Here is a 27,717-nt window from a genome sequence, read left to right on the forward strand (position 1 = left end):
GCTCAGGACCACCCACAACAGTGTGACGGGGACCCTGTCACACTGGCACAGTGTCCTGTAGCTCCTGCCTCCCCTGAGACAGGCCTTGTGTCTGTGGGCGGTGCCTTATGGGGTCTTTATCATTTCTGGTGGCTCTGGGCAGATGAGTAGATTGACGCAGGTCGTGGCACGATTTGGCACGATTCCCTGGAGAGGGCAGGTGGAAGGTGCTGAGTGATCAATTTCTGTGTGGCCTCGTGAGCGTCTGCCATGCTTTCCCGTGGTGGGTCTGTACAAGGAGGGAGACAGGGGATGCAGTCACTCGTCCGCAGCCCTGACAGTCTTCTCTGACTCCCTTCCCTGCAGAAACAGATGCAGACTCCATGGAAGCAGCCAGCCCGGAAGTGCCCAGCCCTGAGCACGGCCAGCCCACAGCAGCTTCCGGACGAGTCGCTCTACACGGTGAGTCCCTGGCCCTGGGCTCCCCTGCCTCTCTCAGGCTTGACTCAAGGTCTGGTCTCCTGGCTCAGTCATGCCTCAGCTGTGTGACCTCCCGAGCCTCAAGTTCCTCATCTGTAAACTGGGGACGACAAGTCCCGCTTGGTGGGCTTTCTGGGAAGGCAAGCTGAGATTACATGTGTGGTCCTGACCCCTGGTAGGCATGTTGATGTGAGGTGCCCTGGGTCCCCTTCTTGGCCTGCCCCCCCCCCCACTTCTGGAGCAGGGGTAGTAGGGCACAAGTTGCTGGGGAATGAAGAAAGTCCCTTCATCCAACCAGATGACGCTGTTGACTGGCTCACCAACTCCTTCCTGTTTTTATTGCACAAACAACATCACAGCAGCAACAACAAGAATCACAAAAAGAAGAAAAGGTCAGGCACTGTCCCACGCCCTGAACACATAAACAGTTTTCAATTCTTCACACTCCCCCTTCCCCCCACACAGACATTGTTTTATATCCTTACGGCCAAGTGGAGACGTGGGCTGGGACGCAGTTAGTTCTGTTGTGCCCTAGCATTTTCCATCACTGCAGTGGTCTTCATAATTCTCTGGGGGAGAGACTCAGCCTCATGCCCTACTGGGTGTGCTTACCCCACCCTGGCCTGCCCACCTGGTCAGTACACAGCCACTCTGTCCAGTAGCTGGGCAAGTGACAAACATTCTTTTTTAGTTATGCCTATTTTAGTTCAAGTAATATATGCTCACTGTAGACAAAGTGAAGTATAAATGCCACCCAGTGTCAGCTGGGGTCTCAAGCCGTGAATTCTAGAGCTGCCAGGTTGGGATCTTGGCCCCACACCTGAGAGGTGCAAAGCTCTGCGGGGTCCTGCAGGTTCCCCAGGGGTGTGTTCTGGGGCTGCCTCCAGCACTAGGATTTTGCCTGTATGTGCTGTCACTGTACTTATCCCCACCACCTGACTCACACATGAAACTCAGGGCCTTTCACATTGTCAACAAAACCCCATACTGAGGGCGTGCAGAATATGACCCTGTTTACTGCAGACGGGGACGAGGCAAAGGGATTGTCCCTCCCGAGGCAGTGTCGACAGCTGCAAGTGGCACACGACGCAGCCAGCTCTCCCAGGGCCTTCAGTCCCTCCACCCAGGGAATTTCCACCAGGCACAGCTTCCCACTTGGCCCCAGACTTCCCCATATTCTCTTGTCTCCCGGCAACTCATCGTGGTATTTTCTCTATGAGGACTGCTGGTGTCAGCTGTTAAATAAAAACATTTCTCTCTCCCTACACACACACACACACACACACACACACACACACACACACACACACACAATCTCTCTGTATATATGGAGAAAATAAGGGGTGACAAGTTAGCTCAGTTGGTTAGAGCGTGGTGCTGATAACACTAAGGTTGCCGGTTCGAACCCCGCATGGGCCACTAGGAGTTGCACCCTCCTTAAAAAAAAGGAGAAAATAACTATCATCCCAATTCTGTCTTCTTCCGGGATAAATACTAGTAACATTGGCTTCTATACCTTCTACCCTTTTTAAATAAATACCTATAAAGAGACCCATACATGCATTCACACATACTTTTTCCTATTGGGATAGTACAGATTTCTTTTTTCATGTTATAATATTTCATGAACATCTTCCCACATGAATAAATATCCGTCCACAAGATTGTTTTTGATGGAAGAGACTCACTTTTGCATGGAATATCTTTCTTGGCTGGATTGAGACTCCTTGGAGGCTCAGGCAGACTTCTCTGAGGTGTGGGGAAGAGGCCCAACTGCCCCACAGGGTTGCAGGGTGTCTTGGAGAGGTTTGAGGACCAGAAAGAAGATGTGAAAGGACGCCACAGACTTTGCTAGCCTGTGAGACAAGTCCCTACTAGCTGGGATTGGACCTGGGCGGATGAGAATGACATTAACAACATGGATGATGATAGCAGGAGCTATTTGTTGAGCACCTACCATGTGCCAAACGCTGTGATAAGGGTTTCACCCATTACCCCAATAATCTTCATAATGGGTTTAAGGATGCAGGCGTTGTACCCATTTTAATTTTATTTTCTAATTGTCTATTGCTGGTATGTAGAAATATGATTGATTTTTGCACATTGATTTTATATTGCCAAATTCACTCATTAATTCTAATGCTTTTTCTGTAAATTCCTTTGGATTGTCTATGAACCACTCATGTCATTTATGAATAATGGAAGTTTCATTTCTTCCTTTCTTATCCTCAGAATCTTCCTTCCTTCCTTCCTTCCTTCCTTCCTTCCTTCCTTCCTTCCTTCCTTCCTTCCATCCTTCCTTCCTTCTTTCCTTCCTTCTTTCCTTCCTCCTTCCCTCCCTCGTTCCCTCCCTCTTTCTTTCTTTTCTTTCTTTCTTTCTTTCTTTCTTTCTTTCTTTCTTTCTTTCTTTCTTTCTTTCTTTCTTTCTTTCTTTCTTTCTTTCTTTCTTTCTTTCTTTCTTCCTTCCTTCCTTCCTTCCTTCCTTCCTTCCTTCCTTCCTTCCTTCCTTCCTTCTTTCTTTCTTTCTTTCTTTCTTTCTTTCTTTCTTTCTTTCTTTCTTTTCTCTTGCTTTAATGTGCTGCCAAAGACCTCCAGTATGATGGTGAATAGGAATGGTGACAGCAGGCATCCCTGTCTTGTTCCCAACCTCGGGGGAAGGATTTTTGTATATTCCTTCTTTTACTTTCTTTGGATAGATACTTACAGCATTGATTTTCAATCTTTATTTCTTTTTAATTTATCACCTAAAGCTATGAAGTTCCCTTTACTTGTGGCTTTAGCTGCATCCCACAAGTTTTGATATGTTGTATTTTCATTATGTTTCAGTTTAAACTTTCCATTGAGATTTCCTCCTTGCTTGTGGGTTATGTAAAAGTGCTTTTGCTTCATTTTCAAATGTTTAATTATTTTCTCATTATGGTTCTGTTTTTTATTTCTCACCAATTCCACTGTGATCAGAGAATATATTCTGTGTGATTTTATCCTTTCAAGTCTTTTGATACTTGCTTTATGACTCAGCATGTATTCTGTGTGCAATTGAAAAGAACTTGCATTTGCTGCATGAGTGTTCTATATGTCAAGTTTATTGATCATGTTAAAATATTCCATATCTTTATTTATTTATTTATTTTTGTCTAACAGATGTTAAGAGAAGTGAGTTAAAATCTGCCCATATGATTATATATTTGTATATTTCTCCATTTGTCAATTTTTTAAATTAATGTAGAAAAATGCTCATGAGATATTATGAAATAAAAAAAAAAGGAAAGCTATAGTACTCCAATGTGGTTCTGAAAGAAATTGACCAATTAAGGAGCATGGATTTGGAGAGGGTCAACCAGACTGGGGTTCAAGACCTAGTTCTTCTGCTCATGGGTTCTGCTACTTAAACTTTCTGAGTCTTGGTTCCATAATCTGCAAAATAGGGCTAATGATACAATACTACATTTATAACTTGCAGACATGGTATGATTTCTTCCATCTTAAATTCCTTATCTTGAGCCCACTTTTCCCTCCAGTGACTCTGCTTTTTTTCCATAAACCTTTATAACAAAACTCTTTGTCTTCAGTTTCTCTCTCTCCTTTCCGACCCACTCAGTCAGGCTTTCTGCTCACCTCTTCACCAAAACTTTCCTTCTCAAGGTCACATTGACCTTCACATAGTTAAATCCAATGGTGAGCCCCAGGTCCTCACCTTCCTTGATGAATAAACAGCATCTAACACCACTGAGCTGTCCCTCCTCCTTGAGGCACTTTCTTCTCCTGGTTCTGGATCATTCCACTCTCTCCTGATGTCCCCCTGACGCACGTCCATACCTCCTCTGCCTCCTTCATTGGTTCCTCCTTTGGGACCAGTAGAACCCTGACCTCTAAACATTAGAGTCCAGTCCTGGGACCCTTTCTCTTTGATCTTCACTTCCCTGCCTGGATGATCTCATTCAGCCTCAAGGTGTTGAGACCATCTACAACTCTGGCGGCTCCCAAATGTATGTCTCCAGCCCAGACATGTTCTCTGAACACCAGAGTCAACTTCATTTGGATGTTTCATTGGCTTCTCTCTCAGGCCAAACCAGTTCTTCACCCACTGAAGTGCCTCTCTCAGTCCTCATCGCAGCGAATGATCGCTCCATCCTTTCTGTTGCTCAGGTTAAAATTTTTGAAGTCCTCCTTTCCTTCTTTCTCTCCATCACTGCTCATGGTTGATCTATCAGCCCATCTTGTTTCAAAGCACAAGGAATCTGACCCTGCTCACCCGTCCAGTGCTAATGCAGGTGGGAGCCACCACCGTTTCTCTTCTGGAGTCCTGCAGTTGGTTTCGAATCAGCAGGCCCATTGTTGTCCTTGCCCCACAGTCTGTTGTCCCCCTGGCAGCAGCAGAGTGATCTTGTCCAACTGCAGACAGATCATGCCCCCTCTGCTCAGAGCCCCTGGTGAGTCTGGGTCCTTGGAAAAGCAGACACAAAGCTGGGGTTCGTCGTGCCATAGTTTCATTAGGGAAACCAGTGGTGAGAGAAAATGGGGAAGATAGGCAAAGCCATCAGACAGATGCAGGACTGGTCCTGAGTTAAGGAAAGGGGGAAGGAGGCAGAGAGGAAGGACCCACCACCACACAGTCTCCAGAAGGTTCAGCAAGGCCATGGGGAAATGGTGGGGGGGCAAATCACAGGAGTTTCCTGTTTCCCAGGGTGAGAGGCTATGAAGCCATTACTGCCGGGCTCAGCCATTGGCTGGGATTAGCCCACAGGGTGTGTGGCCTCCGTGCATTCATAATGATGGGTCAGAGCCCAGCGGCTGGGGACCTTGGTCTGTGCTAATCCCTGTAGCTGGGGGCCTGCCAAGCACATTGTCTTGACCGCGGTAGTCCTTCAAATTTCCTGTGTCACTCAGAGTTAATGTCAGGGCCTTGATAGTAGCTTCTAAGAGCTCTGTCCACATGTCCTCCCACTGTCTCTCCCCCTCACTCTCTTGCTCCCATCACACTGGCTGCCTTGCTGCTCCCCAAACATACCAGGCATGCCCCCACCATGGGGGCCTTAGTGTTGGCTCCGCCCTCTGCTCCAGAGTGTCCTTTCTGTGGCTGTCCTTCTACTCCCTCATCCCCAGCTCTCTGTTCAGATGGCATTTTTGCAGCTGAGCCTTTCCTGACATTCCTTTTAAAATTGCAACCTCCCTTCCCCTCCATAGCCCAGCCTCTCTATCTTCCTTCTCCGTGTCTCTCTGTCACTCTTCTGGCCAACTTTTACTTTCCTCATTGTGGTCTATCTCACACCCCTCCCCCAGGCACCAGCCCAACGCCTGGCACACAGTAGGCACTCAGCAATCTGCCATATGCATGAGTGGAGAACTATTCTTACCTTCCAGGTGCCTGGGATCCTGTGGGGCTCAGTGCTGGGCACAGAGTGGGCACCCCTGTGGCATCAGCACTGTGGTGTCACTCTCCCTCGGCAGCATTTGCCGCTCCCCCACCCCCTCTGGCCTCTGCCTGGCCCTCATTCCTGCTCTCAGCCTCCACCCCTCTCACTCCTCGCTGCAGCAGCAGGAACCTTCCTAACACCCCCCTCCAGCCCAATGCCATCACTCCCAACTCAGAAACCTCCAGCGGCTCCCTGCCAGCTCCTCGGCTTGGCACGAGAGGCCTGCATTGGAGGCCTCTCCAGGGTCTGCTTTCTCGGACTCCTGTCACTACAGTGGGCCCTTCACGTCAGACATGCCAGGACTTCACCTAGAGCAGAGGTGCTCCTCCCCTGAGTAATGTTCCTTTCTGAACAGCCCCCAGATCTCACCCACCTGCCCCCAGAGGGCCTCGTGCAAATCTCTACAGGCAGATGCCCAAAAGGGCACAGCGTTTGTGTTTCCTCGGTCATGGGAAGGCTGGGTATTACAGGGGGACCCATGTCTAAGACCCTCAGATTACTTCCTGGCCCAGGGTAGCGGACTTCAGCTCTGGAGGAAGGCCTTGGTACTGACCTCACCCCTCCACCAGGGCAGATGACCACTCAGGTCAGCACCATTGCCCACTGAGCAGCAGGAGGCAAAGGACACGGAGTGCCTGAGTGCCAGACAAACAGCTCCAGCCCAGTGCAGGCCGCCCAGCGCAGCCCCAGCTCTGCCTAAGCCAGTCCCCACACAGTACAGCCCCGGCCGACTCAGGCCCCGCCCAGCCCTGCCCTCCTTCCCAGCGCAGCCCATTCAGAGGCCTGGGCAATCTCCTCCCAGCAGACACACCCTGAGGGAGGCAGGCTCCACCACCCCCTCGGAAGGCAAGGAGGGTCTGGTTCAGAGCCTCAGACATGCACTGCTGACAAGGCTGCCTGCATTTCACTGCCTAGAGATACAGGTCACAGCCTGAATGCAAATGCAGCCAGCAGGTCAGGACTTGTCAGAGGCTTCACTCTGCAGCTGCTAATTGGCAGCCCCTCTGCAGCCTCCCCTGCCCTCTGCCCCGCAGCTGCTCCTGCCGTCAGGACTGCAGCTGCTCCTGCCCCACAGCATGGCCATCCGCCAGTGTGGAGCAGAGGCCTGCGGGGTCCCAGAGCAGGGTCCCAGGTGCTCTTCTCTGGCTTGGAAAGGCCCTGGCTACATGGCTGAGCCAGTGGGAGCATGCGGAGCGGGGGCCGGAGGCCTGAGTTCCAATCTGAGTTCCACCACTGAAGGGCTATGTGACCTGAGACATCTCTAGGCTAATGTGTGGTGGGCAGCCCATGTGAGCTGGACACGAGGAAGAGGGGAGCTACCTGTGGGATCCCAGATCTGCTCCCCTACCGAGATGTCACCAAGGAGGCCCTTTGCCTCCCTTCTCTCTGTGACCAGAAACGTCCAGCTTGGAGGGGCTGTCAGATCTGTGGAGATCCAGGCCTGGGTGGACAGAGGGTAGGGGCACAGGGCTGCTGAGGAGCAGATCCCCATCCCGTGTGCCAGGCTTGCCGGTGGCAGCGGTGCTCTGGGCAGGCATGGTGACCGGACAGATCAGAGCAGGACTTGGAAGTTGCCTTCCACTGGAAATGGGGTTGCCTTCCACTCCTTGGGGTGGCCCTGCCCCCTTTCCTACCTGGAGGCAGGTCGGAAGCCCCTCTCCCAAGCTCCACCCTCTTTCTGACTCAGACGCCCCTTGAACTGGTCCCCAGGGCCACCCTGCCATCCCTGTGAGTGATGCCCTTGAAGTGAGGGTCTCCCAAGAGTCAAATGGTTTATTACACGGGTCTTCATACCCTGTTATCTCTGGGCACCTCCTTCACACCGCCCCTGCCCACCTCCCCTTCTTCTTGCCTCAGAGCACCACCTGTCTCTCCAGCCTGCCTCGGCAACCCCTGCTTGCCTGTTGCCAGGGAAACCACCTCCTTGGCAACCAGCCGGCTTCCATATGACATGTACATGTGGGAAGGAAAGGTTCTTGCCTCTTGGTTAGGCTGTTGGTGGCTTTGCTCTGACAGTCCCAAAGAGCAGTGTTTGGCCCTCGCATGGGACCCCAGTGCCCAACAGGGTCTGAGGGAGGGCCCAGGCTGTGACCACAGAGAGGGGAAGGAGACCTCAAGCCTCTCTTGATGATCATCCAACTGATGATGGTTCAACGGTTATTAAGCACTTACTGTTTACCAGACCCTGTCCTGGGCTCTTCATGCACAGTATCTCATTTAATCGGCATTGAGCCTACAAGGTAGACAGTATTCTCATTTTACAGATGAACAAACAGGCACAGAGAGGTTGCCCATGGCTTGCAGGTATCAGAGCTGAGTTGAACCCAATCTTGTCTGATTTCAAAGCCCTGGTTCTTTCTACCATCCTGAGGCCTCTGGTCAGGCGGCTCATAGCTGAGCCAAGAGTGAGTATGGCCCCAAGACACACACTCAGGGGAGTGAGGAGCCCCCTCAACATAGCTCATGTGGTGAGGTTCAGAGACCCAGAGACAAACCAGGCACAGCTTTGTGGGAGATAAATGTGACCGCAGTGGGGTGCCTAGGTCATCCATGAGTGCAGGCTGAGGTGGGGGGTGGGGGCCAAGGGAGGGTGTGGACGGGTGGTTAGGACCCTCAAAGGGGCAGGGACTTTGGACCAGGGGAGTGAGGATGGATGCCAGGAGGGCCTCCTATTGGAGCTGTGGCCGTAGCTGCTGGCTGGAGAACTTGAGATGGTGTGAGGGAGATGGCAGGGGGCACAGAGAGGCATCACCCTGTAAAAGCAGGAAAGGGATGAGGTGGCCCCGAAAGAGGGAATGGCAGGTGCACAGGTACAGTAGTGTGACCACGCGTGGGGTGGCTGGGCGAGGTGTGCAGCCCCTCACAGGCTCCGGCCCACAGGGCTCTGCCCAGGCCCTGGGCCCCCGCAGGCAGGAGTGGCCAGGCTGCTGGGGCTGGGGCCCTGGCCCTCCGTCCACCTTCCTCTGACCCTCACACTGTCTCCTGCAGGCCCTGCAGCGCCAAGACACTGAGGTCTACGCCTGCATGCAGAACGAGGACAACAGTCCATCCGCCAACTGGAACCTTCTCTCCCAGGTATGCAGGGTGCCGGACAGCCAGCCTGGCTCCTCCTCTCATTCCATCTGACCCTCTCCTCATCTGTGAAATGGGGGTAAGCAGGACCACGGGAGTGAGCCCCTGCTTTTGAATCAGAGGCCTCTCCCGAGATAGCTGGCCTAGTGGGGAGGAGCCCTGGTGGGCTGGAGGCCCCGCTCCACCCCTCACCAGCTGTGCAGTCCTGGCCACGGGGCTCCTTCTGTGCCCGAGTGCCCTGTATGTGACCTGAGGAACCTAACAGCACTTACCTCATGGATTAACCGTGAGGATCAAATGTTGTATCGGGCCCAGTAGGCGCCCATGAAGTGTGAGCCGTCGTAACTACCACTGGGCACAGGGCAGTGTCTACAGGGGCCAACCAGGCAGAGGGTATTAGGCTTCAAGCTGCCCCAGGCTGATGTTGGCTAAAGTCAGGAGCTGGTACCATCCAGGGCTGGCCCGGTCAGGGCTCTCTTATTATCACGCTGGGGACCAAGGCATTTCACTTCATCACGATTCTCTCTTAAACCTCTGTTTGTTCATTGGTAAAGTGGATGAGTGACACTTGACTGCAAAACCAACTGCCTCTGAATTCAAATGAGTTCCAAGTTAAGAAAAGTCTACACCAGAGATAGGGACACCATAAAGTGCAAAGAATTGTTAAGCAGGTACAGGAGCCTTGGAAGAACCATCAGGAAGTAAGCCTTGGCCTCCCTCAGGACAACAGGCGCAGGTTGACACTGTTAGTGAGTCTCCTATTCTCAAAGCCCTTTCTATACTGAGCCCTGACCTAGGCCTTGCCTGGAAGCAGGGCTTCTCCATGCTGGGACCCCCAAGGATGTCTGGGCCACCCCAGCCAGTACCAGCCCCGTACCAGGACCTAGGCTGCTGACCAGGAGCCTCCGAGAGCCTCAGGGCTACAGGAACAGGGTCATGGACCTGACAAACACAGAGACATTTGTGGCCCTTTCTGAGGGGTGGGTTCTGGAGAGGGACTAGACCAGAGCTGGGGAGGGGGCTCTCGGGGACACTGAGAGAGTCCTGCAGGGTGAACAGGAGGTAGTTGGGGAACAGGGGGGTTGAAGGAGTACCCCAGACAGAGGAAAGAACATGTGGGGAGGCCCATGGGGCAGGAGAGCAGAAAGCTGGGGTGCGGTGGAGTGGGGGGAGAAGAAGCTGGCAAGGTGGGCTTGGGGACAGGGACAGGCTTCCCTGTCATAGCTATGCAGGAAGCCATCTGACTAAAAACTAAATCAGTGCACGTTTGTTCTTTTCTCTACCTATTGTTTTTTCTTTCTTTTTTTCCTAGGAGAAACCTCGTATGTTTGAGAATGACAGTGAATATAACCTGGTCTATGAAAATCTTTAAGAGGGGCTCCACCTGCCCACAGATCTTGCCCTGGATCACAGGCCCCGGGCCGCCCTCCCTCCGAAGGACTTGATCTGTACCAGGAGTGAGGCCCCGGGGGCGCCCCATCACCTTACCCCACATTCAGGCCCTTCCTGCCCTGGCCTGTCCCCACCCCCATTCAGGGCCCTAGCCGTACCCCGAGTGTTTCCCATCTCCAGGCCCTCTGCCAGGCGGGCCCTTCCTCAGTCTTCAAGGCTCTCTTGGATACCACCCATTTCCAGAGCCCTCCTCACCCCTCAGACACACAGGCTCTTGTGGCACCAGCCTGCAAGGCCGACCTGGAGCTCCTCAGGAAGGACCTGGCGAGGGGCCCTGGCAGGTGCTGAGTGCTCAAGCATCGTGAGTGGATGAATAAAGGAGCACCTATGCAAACGCCCCTACCTCCCTGCCCCCTGCCCAACGTGGCACAAGGTGGCCACGCAAGGTGGAAAGGGGGCTGGCGTGGGAAGTATGGAGCGTGGGTAAGAATGAACCATGCAAACGCTGGGCTGGCCTCAGAGACAGAGCTGGAGGCGAGGAAGTGGCTGAGGGCCTGGGGGCCTGGAGCAGGGAGGGCACAGGCTGGTGAGGAGGGAGAACTGGGCAGTTCTGAGCAGGGGAGGGGCAGGTGCGAGTTGAATGGGAGCTGAACAACCGGAGGTTCTCCGACCCCCAATGAGGACCCCGAGGTTGTCTCCCATTGGCCTGGCCCTTTATACTTACTGTGCCACCTGCTTTATCACCCCTATTCCTCCAATCTTCTCCACCCTCAGGTCCTCAGCTGTGCCTCCTTCCACCTAAAGCCCAGTGCCCCAAAGGCCCTCTGTCTGGCCTATCCTGACCCCACCCTACTCTGCCTTTATCTGCCTGATGCCCAGCCCCCGGCCCCTGGGGTGGAGGTCAGACCAGCACCTTCCCTCTTGGCCCAGGGCCAGTCCCAGCTGACTCAAGGTTACCTGCCTCAATCGTCTGGGGCCGCCCCTGGGTGGACCGAGGGGTCCCTTCGTGTTGCAAAAGCCCCGTGTTGATGGTGGCACCTCAGTGCCTGGCCCTGAGCCATTTCTGCTCACATTGCCCCTCATTTAACCCCCACAGCAGCCCCGCACTGTAGGGGGAAACCCATTTCACAGGAAGCCAGGGGTTAAGGGTCCAGGTCACCTAAACTGGTATCTGCCAGGCTCTCCCTCATCTCTCCCTCAGCTTCCCACTGTTTTATCATTTGTAAAATGTGCAAGACAACCCTTCCTCCCCAACCCCTGCTGCCCCAGACGTCCCTGAGGTACCCTCGCACACAAACCCCAAATGTGTCTGGGAAGGTTGGGGGGCCCAAGGTGCTGCCCTGACTCTGTGCCTGAGCAGCACAGACCCCTCACTGCAGGGATAGAAAGACTGGGGGGGGTGGGCATAGGCTAATGTCCAGAGGAAGCCCTCAGCCCCTCTTCTAGGGTGACACTGAGACTCCCTGGGTCCACAGGACAGTCCAGAGCCTCCCAGCTTGGCTCTGGGCCCGGCCCTCGAGCCTATAGCAAGGAGGGCTCTGAGCTGGATTATCAGGCGAGTGGAGAGGGCTCTCCTCCCCAGGAGGCTGGAGTTTGGTGACTTTCGTGCCTTTTCAGGGAGGCAGAGCTGCCTAAGCCTCCAGCGGGACCCTCGAGGTTCCTGATTGCAACAGCCTGAGGCCAGGCCAGGGTGGAGGTGGGGGTGAGGGGAGACAGTGCTGTTCAGGGTGCAGTGAGCCTCCCCCAAAACACCCCAGCCAGCAAGAGCAGGAGGAGGCCACCTTGCTGGGCCTGGGCCTCTTGGCCTCAGGACCTTTGCCTGGGAATCAGCCTTTTCCAGTTGGCCCCACAGGTCGAGAGGGGAACCTGGCAGAGTTCTCCCCGTGCCCTGGCCTAGGCCCCAGCATGGCTGCTCTGCCTCCACTCCCTTCTCCGTGGTCCTGACCCTCCCGGTGCTTGAAACCCTCACAGTTCCCACCTGACTTGGAATAAAATCCCAACTCCTCCCTGTGGCCTGTGGGGTCACCCCTCTTGTGGACACAGACATTGCCAGTGTGGTGGCCAAGTCTGGTTCAGGGCAAGGCTGTGAATTCAGCCAGGAGGTTTTAGCGTCTTCAGTGAGCACGGAGAGAGGCAGGAAGGAGGAGGAGGGCCAATGTGGAAGGGTGCCAGTGTCGGAGGGGCTTTGGCACAAGGGAGGTGAGGGAAGAATGTCTGGGACTCCCGGTGTGGAGCAAACAGGTGTGAGCACCTGTTCCCTCCCCAGGAGATGGGCCCGTGCAGGGGTGAAGGGTGGCAGTGAGGGAGAGGGAGGGGAAGAGAGCTCCTTACGGGCAGGCTGGCAGCCTACCTGTGACTGAGTGGGTGGAGGAGAGGAGAGAGAGGAACGACCCTTGGGGGTCATATTGGGGTTCTCTTGAACCCCAGTTCCACCTCCCAGCAACCATGTCCACTCGAGACTGGGCTTAAGTGACAATTAAACTTGCTCAGCGTTGCTCAGAGAGGACAGATGGGGAACTCCCTGCTTGTACAGGGGCTCAGTGGGTGTGCAGCTTGTGTGTGTTTCCTTCACTAATCCTTCAGGAAAAACTGGCTGCCGGGAGGCAGTGTGGAGGGGGTCTGCTAAGTGAGGGGCAGGCCTCCTGGGGGGTAGGGACCCACAGAGAGCACCTGAGGGTGGGGGCAAGGCAAGCAGAGGTGCGTGCGTGTGTGTGTGTGTGTGTGTGTGTGTGTGTGTGTGTGTGTGCGCGCGTGTGAGAGAGAGATCAGGAGGAGAGAGCAGCTGGGAGAGTGCTCAAGGAAAGGGTCCCTGAAGGGTAACAGGTGAAGCCGAGTCTTAGACCCCAAGGGCAGATGGCAGCCAACCTGAGGGTGGACCCCAGGCCTAGAACTGGTATGAGAAGCCCCAGGTATCCCTGAGGGCCAGGCCTCAGGCACTGCTTCCTCTGGTTGGGACCCTGCCCCAAGGCCCCACCACAGGGGGTGGTCTCAGAGGAAGCTTCTCTGCCTGGCCTGGCCTTGCGCTCACAGGGGCTTCCCACCATCTCTCCTCCTAGGTCGTGCCCTGCCACCCTGTTCAGAGCCCTGGGGCATCTGGAACATTTCAGCTACTTTTGACACCCTCAGCCTCCACTGGCCTCTCCAGGGTAGAGGCTCAGAAATGGCCCATTCTGCCCCTTTGGGTGGCTTTCCGCCTGCAACCCTCCCTTCCGCTTCTGCTCCTCTCAGTATTTGCTGGAGAAAACCATCCCTGGAAGCCAAACTGCAAAGTCGGTGTGGGAAGTGGTGGCTCCTCCCCAGCAACAATTTCCAGAGGATTCTGCGAAGCAGAGTTTCCATGGGAACACGTGCCAGTTGTACATGGAATCCCACCTTCACAACCAACATTGCAGGACCTTGGCAAGGGTGGGGGTGGGGGTGAGTGGGAGAGGGTTGGCCAGGCACAGCCACTGCGTTTTGGCCACCAGCCCTCACGAACCTGAAATCAAGTTACAGGCAAATCTGCCTTTTTTTTTTTTAACATTCTAATTTAAAGACCGTGCTCCATTCTAAGGATGCCTCTGGGGTTTCCAGGATGGATTTTTATGTAGTTCAATAGTTTTCTTGGCAGACTGCTCAGCCAGGAGAGGTGGGCTATAGCCTTGGCCCAGCCAGGCTGACAGAATGGCATCTCTCTGTCCCTCCTGGATGCCAGGGAATGTCACTTGTCCACCTGAGGGGCTTCCCCAAACCTGAATCCAGACTCCTAGGGACATCGGCACTGAGGCACTGAGACAACTTCTTTCCCAGACTCCTCTGACCCACGGTGGTAACTGGGGCCTCTGCGCCTTGACCGAGCGTGGTTCAGGGCCTCCTCTCTGCACTTGGTGTTAGCATGTGTTTCTTTCATGTGTATATCTACGCAGGCTATGTGGGTGCGTATTGCGTAAAACATTAAACTACAGCAAAGTGAAATTCCCTTTGATGCTTCTCGCTTTGCAGCCTCCACCCCAGTGCCTTCCCCAGAGGCAACCATTGGGTCATTTGGATGTGCTTTCTTCTGGGCTATTTTTATTGCATCTACATATATGTGCATATATATGAAGGTATAAATTATATAGTGCTTGTGCAGGGTTCTGAAAAGCTTAAATGGCATCCTTCTGCAGGTGTTATTTGTGCTTGCTTTGCTCATGTCACCCCACGAGGTGGGGGTCTGCCCGTGACAGCCCATCAGAGCTGCCAGACTCTGCTCGCAGCAAAGGATTCACAGGACCCGTGGGCCCTGATTTAATCAGGTCCTTACAATGGCCTTTTCCGTTCACAGTTTTCCAGCCTTACAGAAGGGGCTGCAGGGAACATCTCTGGACGTACCTGCACATCTGTGAGGGTGTGGACATGTACTGTTTTAACCGGCACTGCCAAATCGTCACACATGAAGGTTGTGCTGTTTCCTATTCCTCAGGCTCTTTATCTACAATATCCCATTTAATCCTGAAAGTACCCTGTGAAGTGGGGGCTTGTCTCCCGGTTTTACCAAAGCAGAAACTCGGATGCAGAAAAGCCTACTGGCTAAAGGTCACTGGGCCCAGAAGGGGCAGCGCTGGGCTGGCTCCAACTATATGCTGTCCCACTGCCTTTGCAGGTCAGGAAAAGGAGGATGGGGGCCGGGAGGGGGACAGAAAGAGCCTTAGAGGGACTTGGTGCCTCCAGGGACACAGTTCATGAAGGGGTAAATTTCCTTCATAGATGCCCTGTCAGCCTTCCATTGCTCATAGCTGGTTTCTCAGGCCTGTGGGAGTTGGGGGATGTCTTCTTGCCCCCCCACACACACACACATAGTGGCCTATCTCCTTGGGGAAATGGAGGTAGGTCAGTAGAGGTGATGGGCCTGCACCCACCTGGTAACTCACACCCACTGTGGGGCCTGGTTCGGGCAGCCTAGACATTTGGGTCCCAAACCACCCCTGGAAATTTCCGGCCCAGCATGCCTAGAAGTGTGAGCTGCCTCTCAGAAGCTTTATAATCCGGGATAATGCTGCTATAATTGGCATTGTTCCACATTGACAGTCCCCTCGTTACCTGAAAACCTACTTGCAATGGCTATATCTAGAGAGGGTTTCATTTTATCACTTTGTGGACCTTAAGAAGCCCAGGAGCACAGGATTTTTCTCTGTCATCCCCCCACCCCCTGTACCCACCCCATCCTGATTCCCCATTGAGTGCCACAGGCCAGGGGGCCACCTTCTAGCTGACCTCATGGCCTCGGCTCAGGGCACAGCCCTGTTGCTGGCTCCCCATCACGGCCCTGGGCTGATCTGGTTTTCTCACCAGTTCCCCCTTCCTTCCCGCATTAAGCCCACCCATCTAGTCTCCTTCCAACCCCTCCCCCTTCAGCCCTCCCCTGTCTCTGTCAACAAATTGATCTTTCGACAGCACAGATCTGACCACGTCACTCCCCTCTCAAAACCCTTCAGTACCTTACATTTTTGGTCAAATCTGTTCAACAAAGGGGCCAAGATAATTCAACGGAGAAAAAACAATCTTCTCAACAAATGGTGCTGGGAGAAATGGACATCCATGTGACAAAGGATGAGATTGGACCCCCCTCGTTCACACCTGATACAAAACCTCACAGTGGCTTCCACTGTCCACAGGATGGAAGCCTGGTCCCTTAGCCCTGCACTCAGGGCTCTCACAACCCACAGCTGCAGCCATCTGCCAGGCCTTGTGCTGGGGCTGCGATACAGACAGGCGGTTCCGTCCTCGTGGAGTCCATCAGCCTCATTTCTGACCAGCTCTCGCAGGCCCAAAGTCACCCCAAGGCCCATCCATACTCCCATCCATGGTTGCTGTTCCCTAAGGTGCCAAACTCCCTACCTGTGAACCTGAGCAGGAAATCCTGCTCAAATGCCACCTCTTCCATGAAGCCTTCCCTAAAACCCCCTCCCCTACCAAGCAATTTATTTATCTCTCTCTTTGCTCTGACCGCCTCACATTCAATTAATTCACACACATCCATCTCCCCCAGAAGGCTCAGGCTTCCTGAGCATGGGGTGGGGAAACACTTTGCTTATTCACAGTAAGGGCTCAAGAGCTATCTGTTTAAAAAATAAGTGACTCTTTTCCTTGGCTGGCAATTTAGTGCCAGTTCTTGCAGGAAGAGGGAGAATGATTTTTGTTTCCAATTTCCAGGAAGTGATCTCTAATTAGTACGTGACCCATTTTACGTATGTGAAAATTGAGACAAGACGTGTTGCTGTACCCACAACAGCAGGAGAGGCAAGGCAATGAAAGGTTTGGGAAAGCCCGCCCCCTCCCGCCTGATGGAAAGGGGCAGGCTGCGTGCCCCACTGTTGGCAGTGAGGCTCAGGCACGTGAGAAAGGCCAGCAGCCGCCCCTGCTTCCCTGCCTGGCTGCTGAGGCTGTCAAAGGCTCCGATCGATGACATGTGCCTGTGGAGCGAGTGTGCGTCAGGGGCCTTGAGGCCTGTTAGGGTGGTTCTGCTAATTGATCCCAGAAGTCCCTGTCACTGCCAGGGGATGCCTCAGCGACTCAGCGATGTCCTCACTGCTGTCCCTCGCCTCACCAGATGGCCTTCCCTCCTGCTTCAGCTGCCTCTAGGCTAAGTTAGACAGCCCTGACCGTGCAGGGCCTGGGACCCTCCAAGCAGCTAGCAGGACTAAACCCAGTGGGCGGTGCAGGGTGGGGGCACTGAAGAAGCCCACTGTGGGTCCCTCCTATCCCAGATGAGTCACAGCCACCCAAAGAGTAGGAGAGGCTCAGGGCTGCTCAGGCCTTAAAAAGGTTCCCTACTCTAGCCTCTCTGGGAACTTGTCAAATGCTCCCAACTTCCTCTAGCAGCCCCACAGATATTGCCTCATGTGGGAGGAGCCCCAAGGTGCCATGTGTGGGGGGTGGAGCCAGGATAGCTGCTACACACACACACACACACACACACACACACCACACACACACACACACACACACACACAGAGCCCCATCCCTGACCTGTTCGGACAGGTGAGTCCCAGAGGGAGAGAGTCTGGAGCCAAGTGACCAGGTCCAGAAAGAGAAATGGTAACTGGTACATACAGCGAGCCCTGAGCTGCTGTGACTCAGCGTCCCTCCGTTTGTGCAGTGGGTCCTCCCTGTGTCCTCGGATAAAGTGAGGAACTGGGAGGGGTAGGGGAGGGAGATGAACCCAGGCCGGTCTGGCCCCTCAGCGGCACCCCTACCCCACATCTCAATTCTTCCTGGGTTCAAGCCTGGAGTTGGAGATTGTGGGGAGCTTTAGGACACTTCATCCTAAAACTGCCCTGCCTTGGGGGAGGAGCAGTGACTGCTAGAGGGTACGGAGTTTCTTTATGGGGTGATGAAAATGTTCTGAATTGAAAGAGTGCTGATGGTCGCACAACCTGGTCACTTGCTAAAAACCACTGAGTTGCACACTTTAAAAGGGTGAATTTTATGATATGTGGATTATATCTCAATAAGAGGAAACAAAAACAAAACAAGCCGTTTTTAAACACTTTGTGTCGCCTTTCCATTATTTCCAGGACAGAGCATGTGCAAGTACACACACACACACACACACACACACACACACACACACGCTTCCCTGGGACCTGGTCCAGCTCTTCCCTCCACCCCAGCCTGTCCTGCCCTGTCTCCTTTCCTGCCCTTCTTCCCTCCTTCCTAGGGTCTTGTCGGGGCCTCTCAACCTCCAGGATTAAATGCCCACTGAGTTCTTATCTAGAGCTAGGCACTGTTCCCATTTTATAGATGAGGAAACTGAGGATCAGAGAGATGTAGCAACTTGACCACGATCACACAGCTGGCAGATGGTGCAGCTGAGATTCAAGCCCCGGAAGTGACTTCAGAACTCATGATCAAAACCACTTTGCTCAGTTGTCTTCTACGGCAGGCTGAATAATGCCTCCACCCATTCCCACCCCACCCCACCCAAAACACCTACGGCCTAATCCCGGGAACCTGTGAAAGACTTTGCAGAGGTGATTAAGGATCTTGAGATGGGGAGATAATCCTGGATTATTACAATCGAAAGTATCCTGATAAGAGGGATGCAGAGAGAGGTAACAGACAGCAGGAAGAAGGCGATATGACATGGAATCAGAGAAAGAGATTTGAAGATGCTGGCTTTGAAAATGGAGGAAGGGACCACGAGCAAAGGCATGCAGCTCTAGAAACTGGAAAGGGCAACGAAACCGAGCCTCTGGAGGGAGTGTGGCCCTGCTGACACCTTGGATTCCGCCCAAAATTGACTTTGGATTTCTGGTGTCCAGCACTGTAAGAGATTAAATGTGTGCAGTTTTAAGCCACCACATTTGTGGTAATCGGTTACAGCAGCCCTCGGAAATGGGTACACTTTTCCCCTGAAAGAGCTTATTCAGCCTCCTAGGCTGGTTCCTCCTGGAGAAACTCTTCTGCCCCACCACAGCTCTGACCCTAGAGGTTGCTGCCACCATGGCCTCTGTGCTCACCCCAACCTTGGGCCTTTTCTCTCCCTCTCAGCATTGACCTTGCCAGGCTGGCATCATCCTCCAATTGGGGCAGGCACCAGCTCTGGGGCATTTGCAGAGGAGGGAACTGAGGCTCAGAGAAGGGTAGCGAGTGCCCAGGATTATTCAGCTGGCAAGGGGCAAAGCCAGATTTGAACTTGGGCCTGTCTGGTTCCAAAGCTGATGCTCCAAACAATTCCTTTCCCAGGGGACACTCAATAAATGTCCCTGAATAAATGACAAGGCAGGCAGACACCCAGGGAACCCAGGGAAAATGCGTTGTAGAAGTAAGGCCTATGGGAGCCCCAAGAAGGGCAGATACTCCGCCTGAGCAAATCAAAGAAGGCTTCCTGGAAGTGAGGGCCTTAAAGGATGAGGACACTCCAGGTAGAGAATATCATGAATAAAGGTCCAAAGACAGATGGAGTGAGATGGCAGGGAATGTGAGTCGCTTAGCGGGAGCCTGGGGAGATGACACCAGACCCAGGTTGGGAAGGGCCTGAGGAGCACAGAGTTTGGGGAGCAGGAGGGCAAAATCCCCTACACTGTTCTTTAGGAAACGACTTGAGTAAGTGGCTCTGGGAAGTGTGGCCTATTCCAATCTGGAGACGACTGAGATAGGCAAAAGTTTAGGGGCTGGGACAGTGGCTGTGGTGGCAGAGGTTGGAGCAAGGGACTAGATTCTAGAGCCACTTCAGAGGGGGGCCGAAAAGACCTGTTAACCTGCTGGCATCAAGATATGAGGATGGGGGCCGGCCCGGTGGCGCAGGCGGTTAGAGCTCCATGCTCCTAACTCCGAGGGCTGCCGGTTCAATTCCCACATGGGCCAGTGGGCTCTCAACAACCAAAAAAAAAAAAAAAAAAAAAAATTAAAAAAAAAAAAAGATATGAGGATGAAGAGGTGTCCATACCCCCATCCAATTGACAGAGACAGCCTTCTGCAAATACAACCAAAAGCACAGAAGTGGAGCAGCAAAATCCAGGAAGAGAAATCCAGGCAGCAACCAGGAGGAGGTGTCCCAAAGGCAGCCAAGAGAATGGGTCAGGACTCAGAAAGCAGGTTGCGGCTGCAGACAGATGATGAGAAAAAACGGGTGGTCATGGTGGCCACAGCTGAAGAAGGCAGGAGGTAGTTAGGGAAGGTGTATGGAGAGGTGACCAGGACCCCCATGATCAAGGAATCTCAATGAAAGGGCCTTTTCCTTCCTCACCTGCTGCTGCTGTTTCTGGGTGCAAACCCTAGCACCCATCTAGACCCGTATGGAATGGACCTTTCCACTTTAGGGAAACCTGATAGCAAATTCCAAACCAATAAGAGCAAATAAATGAGTGGTGATTACTGACAATAGGAGAGGGTACACCACAGGGTGCCTCCAAATAGCGTCTCCTCCAGTATGTTTTAAGTGCTTTATAGGTCATTAACTACTTGACAGAGAGAGCCTGACACTTAAAGCGAAGAATTCTGCGCCTCTGCCAGGGAAAATCAATCAGAAATGAAGATAGAGCATCACTGGCGCTCGGACGTACTGGGTGGGCAAACGGGATTCGATTTACACATAATTTTAAGGCTTCCTCCATTGTGTAAAGTGAGGCACGCTGGTATTTGAGGACATTTATAAATCCCAAACTGGAGCTTAGAAATGCTTAACCTCCCCCCTGCCATTTGTTGTTGTTGTTAATTAAATATTTCAAAGACATAGAAAAGTACAGCGACAAGCTTAAACAGTCCACCAGCTGATTCTGACAAATAAAACATTATAGCTATGGTTAAAGCAGCCACTTTTTAAAAAAATGTTACTTGTTTTTCTTCCTGTCTTTCTGAATCCTTTCTGTCTTTTGGCCCCACCTCTTCAGGGGGACTTAGGCTGACCACCCACCCCTGCCTAATACGTCACTCCTTCCTCTGAAATCTGAGCGTAATTACTGCCTCTTTAATTAACTTGGCGATTAATCACCACCTGCTTGTGAAACAGCTTTTATTGTCCTTGTCCATCTTGCATTCGGGATGCGGGTGGGGGTGGGGACCAGGCAGGCAGGGGGAGGAGGGAGAGACAAGCTGGGCTCTCCTCAGGGCCCCAGGCTGGGCCGGGTTGGCTGGAAGGAGAGCCGTGAGAAGGTCTGATATCCAGAGAGTGAGCTCCCTCCTGGCTCTGTTCAGGCAGCCGCCAGGTACCAGGAACCTAGACGAGCTGGAGATAAGCCCTAAGAGAGCAGTGGGCAGCTAGGAGGGTAATCTACCCTGGGCAGCCTCAGGGCCTCTGACCAGAATGTTCTTTCCTCGTTGAACCTTGTTGTGGGTTGTATTGTGACCCCCAAAGAGATATATTGAAGTCCTAACCATTGGTACCTGTGAATATAACCTGATTCGGAAATAGAGGTTTTGCAGAGGTAATCAAGATGAAGTCATACTGAAGTAGGGCGAGCCCTAACCCAATGACTAGTGTCTTTATAAGGAGGCCATGTGAAGACAGAGACACAGGGAGGACTCTGTGCCACCAAGCTGGCTCCTCTATACACCTGAATCTGGCTGCCCAGGATCTCAATTTTTCTGGTTGATTAACCCTTCCCACCCAACTCCCGGAGCAGTTCCTACACCCTTCTTTGTCAGAGGAAGCCTTCTCCCCTATCCTATATCAGAGACCATCCCACAATTGAAAGGACCCACCTGAGGAGTTCCCAAGGCCTGCCCTACCCCCTGATAGCAAGTTCCAGAACAGCATGCCTGCTCAAGTCAGTTTGCTTAATGATGGGCCTCTTGGCTTCTCCCACATGCCCCAGAGGTGGGCAAGTAGCCTGATTTGAGCACAGTGGTTCCAACTTCCCCTGTGATTTACACAGGAGGGGGTCCCAAGGAGGGAGAGGGCCCAGCAGGCTATTAGGACTTTTATGTGGAGGCTAGAGCTGTCGCATTCCTACTGCCAAGTGCAGTGCTGGTACAGCACATTCATTGAAACAGCTCATCTTCTAACACATCTTCTGCTCTGATCCAACACTCTCTTTTGATAGATGGGAAACTGAGGCCCTGACACTCCACAGGGCATCGCTGTGTAGATGAAGTCTGAGGTCCACTGATGTAAGCATGTTCCAATTCCAGTTCTGTCACTCCCAAGGGACAGCATTTCTCTGCACCTCAATCTCTCCATTCTTGAAGCAGAATAGTAATACCATCTTCTTGGAGGTGTTACTAGCCATAAAGATAGGTCTAAAAATCTGTATGTACATTTTCCATTAATTCAAGCAGACACGTTTTGAGCACGGTACTGTGTGCCAGGCCGTGGAAATAACAGTGGTGAGCTGCACAAACTCTGTGTCCCGACCTTAAGGTGCTACCTATTTGGTAGAAATGGATCAGTAAAAACCCCAGTTACATTTGGGGTGGTTAAGTGTTATGATGGGGTGCACGAAGCAGCGAGGAAAAGTCTGCAGATATCCGGAGGGCCCAAAAGAGCCGCGGCGGCCACAGGAAAAAAGCAAAGAACGAAACCTTTAATCTCTCACCCCCACTGCCTGAGCCCCGGCTTTGTCTCAGCCAATCAGGTGTCAGCCTCGCCGGCCTGCCGACCAATCAGGAGCAGGCAGAGGAGTGCCGGCAGCCGGCCGCGGCTTCCCCGCGAGCACGGCCGGAGCCCGAGCGCCCCGCCGGATCCCGCCCTCTGCCGGCCCAGGCCCCGCCCCACCGCGCCCGCCGCGCCTGCTTGTAGCCCCTTCGCTAGCGGCGGGTCGCTGGGGCAGAGTATTGTCCGAAAGGCAAAAAAAAAAAAAAAAAAAAAAAAAGAAAGAGGGAGGTTGGGGACAGGTGCGTGACCGGGAAAGGATTTATAACATTTACTTTCGCCATCGACAATATTGCAAAATGTATGAAAGAGACGGCACCGCCGGGACAGGAGCGTAAGGGCGCGGGCGAGGTAAGCATCCCCCGGGCGGGCTTCGCCCGGCGTGGGGGGCACCGGGAGAGGATGGGATCGGGGCACCGTCCCCACACTGAGTGGCTGTTGCCGGGTCTGCGTCCGGGTCGCCTCTCTGAACGGTCTTGTGAGCCTTAAGCGGCCCCGAGCCGAGGCGTGTACGAGGCGGCGTGGACTCGGCCCCTGGGCGGGGGCGCCTCCTGTGGTCCCACGAGGCGCCCCGAGGTCGTCCAGCTGAACCCTCAGCCTGAGGTTGGCAGTCCGCCGCCCTCGCAGCGGGTGAGACCGTGGAGGCGCGGACTATGCCCCAGGCACCTTCCAGCGACCCGGGGGCAGGTGAGGCTGTGCGGACACGCGCTGGAGGCTGAGGCGCTGCAGAACCACTAACAGGTGTGGACGCGGAAAGTTTGCTGGAGCGCGCGCCGCGGGCGGTGCGGAGCAGGGTCTGGGCGCAGCTGGAGGCGAGGCGCTGGGGCTGGGACCCCGCGCACCCCCACGGGGTGTTTCAGCCGCCTCCGCCTCCCGGGGTGCATGGCGCGAGAAGTCCCAAACCTTGGCCTCAGCTGCTGCAGAGATTCACTTTGAGCCTTTCAGACAAGTTCACCAAGCTCCCTCTCTGCTCGCTGAGTCTGCGGAGGTATCTTCATTCCGCCACCTGTGAGGAATCAGGGAGAGAGGCGAGGGGTGTTCTGACCCAGCGCACGCTGGTAACCAGCGGGTGCAAAGGTCTGGCCCAGGCCCGGAGCCCAACTCCTCTCCCTCCGCTTCTGCATCAGCGGGGAGAAGGGGTGCCAGAAGTGGGGTGAGGTTTGGGGGGAGATGCAGATGGAGCCTGAGGGGGTGTGGGAAGGCCCTGGGTTGGGACCCCTGGATCTGCCTCCTGCTGCCGTTTTGTGGCTCCAGGTGGCCTCACAGCACCAGGCAAAGGAATGAGTGGAGGAGGGAAGGTGGCAGTGGTGGAGAGGGACCAGGTTGATGCTACTGCCCACCTACCTCGCCCCCCTGGGATGCCGTGCCCAGGGCAGATCAAGTGGGGCAGGGTATCTATATGACACTCTACTGTAAGGGGGAAGACACCCAACCACAGTCTCGACCACAGGGGAAGGGCAGAAGGGAGCCCAGAGTCTGGAGGACATACCTGCATGTCCAGCGTGATTCTTGGGGTGCCTCAGTCTCATCTTCCATTTCTCTCTGTGTCTTTTGCCCCATTCTTACTCCCACACTCTCCTAGTCTCTGTGATTCCTCCTACCACAGCTCCTTTGCACATGTTTATTTTTTTGGTCAACAAGTAGTCTTCAAACATTTACTATGTCCCAGGCATGGGCAACTCAGTGGGTGAACAAGACAGGCCCAGTCTCTGCCCTCATGGGACTTCCAGACCAGTGCAGGGTCATAGATGATGCACAACAGCCAGAAGGGAATGGGGTATGGGGACGAGAGACAACCTTGGATGGGCAACAGGGAAGGCTTCTCGGCAGAGGTGACAGTGAATCGGAGGGATTAATGCCTCCTCCTCCTTTGGGCCCCCGGAAGCCTTCTCTGACCTTCCTGACCTGCCCCTTCCTATGACAATCTCTCATCGCCTGGGGACCACTCCCTCCATGAACATTTTTATGTCATTATTCGATCAATGTTTGTCTCCCCCCATCAATTATAAGTGCCATGAGGGCAGACCTGAATCTCTTCTGGGTAGATTGTAGGCAAAGCAAATAAAGAATGAGTAGAATTTCCCCAGAAAGACAGTAGCTGCTCAGCTAGGTCAGACATCCAGACGGCAGAAACTTTCCTTTCCCCTTCATTGGACTGAGTCCTGGGCACTACACCCCACTTGCCGTTCATAGAAACAAAGTGAAAGAAACTAGCCTGGTGGGGAAGAGAGCAGGGGGAGGCCTGGCGCAGATGGCCCACTGCAGTGCCAAGGCTGGCCCGCTGGAAGGGAAGTAGACGTACCAGGCACGGTAAGGGAGGTCTGGGGGCAGGTGCCTGTCCTGTTTTCTGGGCTCAGACCAGCCTACTCCTCATTGTTCTGCCCCAGTTCTTCAAATGCTACTCTGGGACAAGTTGGTGGCCAGCAGGCTTCCCAGGATGGCCAGGCTATGGGACTACACAGTAACTGCCTGGCCTCTACCCCCAGCCCACCCCCATCCTGGGCAGACAGGACCCTGGGCAGTGCCTCTCTGACCCAGGCGTCTGGGCACAAATAGCTGCCCAGGTGAGCTGCAGTTCATTTAAACTCCTTTCTGGAAGATAAGAATTAGGTCTAGAGGGACTGGCTCTTATTATTTTTTGTAGTTTCTATACTCAGTGAGTGTCTCTCTCCCCTGACTCTGTCAGACCTGTGCGCCTGGCACCTTTCCTTCAGCAGATTATGCTTTCAGAGATGGCCCACAAAGCTTTTAGCGCACCCTCCCCACTTCAGGGGATTGAGCAGCCTCCATGCATGCAGGGCTGGAGAGCGTCTACATGCTTTATTCAGGCTCTGGCTGGGACAGAATAAAAGCAGCTTCCCCCCACCCACCTAGCCAACCAGACCTCCTGACTGGAATTGCTTTAAAAAATTAATTTGCAGTGATTTACTCCCTTCTGTTCTGTGGGGATCACCAGCTTTTAAAATATGTATTTAAATCACATTCACAGCTCCCAGATCGACCTTAACTGCCTCCCCACACCCAGCAGAAAGAGCACTGGATTTGGAGTCAGCGACTCAGAGGTTCAGGCCAAGTTCTGCTAATGATGAGCTGTGTGACCTTGGGCAAATTACTTAACCTCTCTGCGCCTCCATTGGCTCCTCTGGAAACTGAGGTTAATGATAATCTTTCCCTTACAGGGTGTTGTGAGGATTAAATTAGATAACGTTCAGGGAAGAGCTGTGCCATGCCAGGTCTGTGTTTTCTGTTCCCCAGGACTGGTTGTCCTACTAATTAGCCTGGTGACCTAGGGAAGGCCACTGAGCCACTCAGTTTCTACTGAAAAGTACAGGGGTTGTTCTAGGAGATGAGGCCACAGAACCCCCCACCTCGAGCCCTGAGCCCCGACTCATCTCCTGTTCTCTGCCAGACACCCTCCCCTCGGCCATCCTTTTTCTCATCATCCAAGCACTGGGTTCTAATTGGAGATGGTCTCCTTCCCCAGCTGCCTCTCCTCCTGGCTCCCTGTGAAGTTGTAAGGTTTGGGCCCTGTGGGGGCTGCAGTTCTTGGCTCATTTTCAGGAGCAATTAGCCGTGATGTCACAGGCCTCGGAGGTGGCCTTAGTGGGCATGTGGCCAGGCCAGCCTGGAAGCCGGGACTCTGCTGGGTCTGTGGCCTCAGGGCTCCCCCAGGCCCGGGGTCCCCACTGCCTGTGGTGGGGAGGCAGCTTCCCAGGCAAAGCCTGTTCCATTTCTGTACTTTATGACTCCTTGACTCCCAGAGTCTGAGTGTAAATTAGTTCTACGCCGTGCTTTTGTTGGCAACTGTCTGTTCCTTGGAAGCAAGGGGCTTTGTCAGGAAGAACAAAGCTGTTGGGTGTTTTTCTGATTTGGGGAAGCGTGCTCCTAGAGGAGGGCTCGTCACTTCAGTGTAGAGTCCTTGGTTCTCAGACTCGCTGGTTTTGTTTTGGGTTTTTAAGTCCTATGGCTTAAGAGTCACATATGTTTGTGTGTGTGTTGGCTGAGGGATTTTTTCCTCCCTTTTGGCTTCCATAGTGTATTCTGTGGAAGCTAATTCCAGGGACTGAACTTTTCAAATCACTGCTTCAACAGCTTTTAAAAATCTGGACCTAGTTACTCCTGTCATCCGTGTGTAAAGGTTTAGAAAAAAATTCCAAACCCGAGGGTGGGCAGCCTGGAGGACGTACCGCTCCTGGCAGTGCACTCTCTGTCGACCTGAGGTCACAGCCCAAATGTCGAGCGCCTCTTGAGATGGGATGGGGGAGGAGGGGAGCATGGTCTGCTCAGTGCCAGACATCTGGATATTTAGAAAACATCTGGGTGGCTGAATTGTTCAGGTTTCTGCCTGACATTTAATATCACAAACATTGAGGCTGCCTCCCGTCCCCCGCCTCCCAAACACACCCAGCCCCTCCCCACCCCGTTCCTGACGAGTAAGAAACATCCATTCTTTCCAATTCCCCAGCGTTTACCCCCTCCCGGAAACCTGATGGGCTTATGACATCATGGCTGGCTGCTGAGCGATGAAGTGGATACCACAAAGAAATCCGACATATCAGATGGCTCCTGAAATCAGTTCCCCTCCGGCGGTAGTAACAGGCCTGAAGTCAGGAGAATGTGAGCTTTGTTTAAAAAACAAAAAAATAAACCTAAGCCTTGCCCTGTATTAAAGACAATTTTTTAAAGCAAACAGACCTTTTGGACATTATCTTATTTTAATAGAAATGCTAAAGGAAAGCGGCTAATGAATCAGACCTGAAGCTGCATGTGAACGTTCCGGTTCTGTTGAGTTTTTGTCTGTTTATTCACTACGGAAGGAGTGGTTCGTCTCCCCTCATTACCTTGTTATTCAAATGGGATAGCTTTTTTTTTTTTTTTTTTTTTTTTTGAGACTAATAAAATTCACAAGGTACGTTGCTGGTTCATGTTTTTCCAGGAATCCATTTTTATGGTGTGACCGTGGCCCTGACCTGGTCTGCAAACATTGTATTTCCCTCTGCTGGTTTTTCTGCCTGTGACACTCTTAAAAGGATGCAGTTAAGCTTTCTTTTCAGTCTCTCCTCTGCAGGGCAGGACCAGACTGGTGGGCCAGGGTGGTTTTGGGGATGCAAAACCTCTTTGAAAAGACAAAATCAGGAGGAGAAGAGACAGAAAAGGGGCCTGTATGACACAAGACCCAGGGCAGTCTGGGAGAGGGCAATCCGCTGTCTTCTTTCCTCCCCCAGGGATGCGAGGACTTTAGAAATAGATCCAGGCTGAAAGACCTCAGCCCTGATGCAGGCCCAGGTTAAAGGGAGCTCAGGGTTCCATGTGTCATGCCTTCCAGGC

General features: G+C 53.3%; 1 protein-coding gene across 3 annotated transcripts in view; it reads left to right on the top strand.

Moving 5' to 3' along the window:
- NFAM1 (NFAT activating protein with ITAM motif 1) overlaps positions 1–14,288 on the top strand; it is a 77,418-nt gene extending 63,130 nt beyond the window's left edge. The window contains exons 4-7 of one of the 3 annotated variants that reach the window (XR_013994005.1): positions 346–441; positions 8,862–8,948; positions 10,258–10,698; positions 13,394–14,288. Coding sequence is in view for 2 of the 3 variants with exons in the window: in XM_081059583.1 (XP_080915709.1) it covers positions 346–441; positions 8,862–8,948; positions 10,258–10,317 (243 nt within the window). In the remaining variant the exon portion in view is untranslated. Of the gene's footprint in view, positions 1–345; positions 442–8,861; positions 8,949–10,257 lie in introns of all 3 variants that reach the window. The other 2 variants (XM_081059583.1, XM_081059582.1) reach the window with 2 other exon arrangements.
- The last annotated feature ends 13,429 nt before the right edge of the window (positions 14,289–27,717 follow it).

The sequence above is a fragment of the Rhinolophus hipposideros genome, assembly GCF_964194185.1.
Source record: "Rhinolophus hipposideros genome assembly, chromosome: 9".
NCBI lineage: Eukaryota > Metazoa > Chordata > Mammalia > Chiroptera > Rhinolophidae > Rhinolophus > Rhinolophus hipposideros.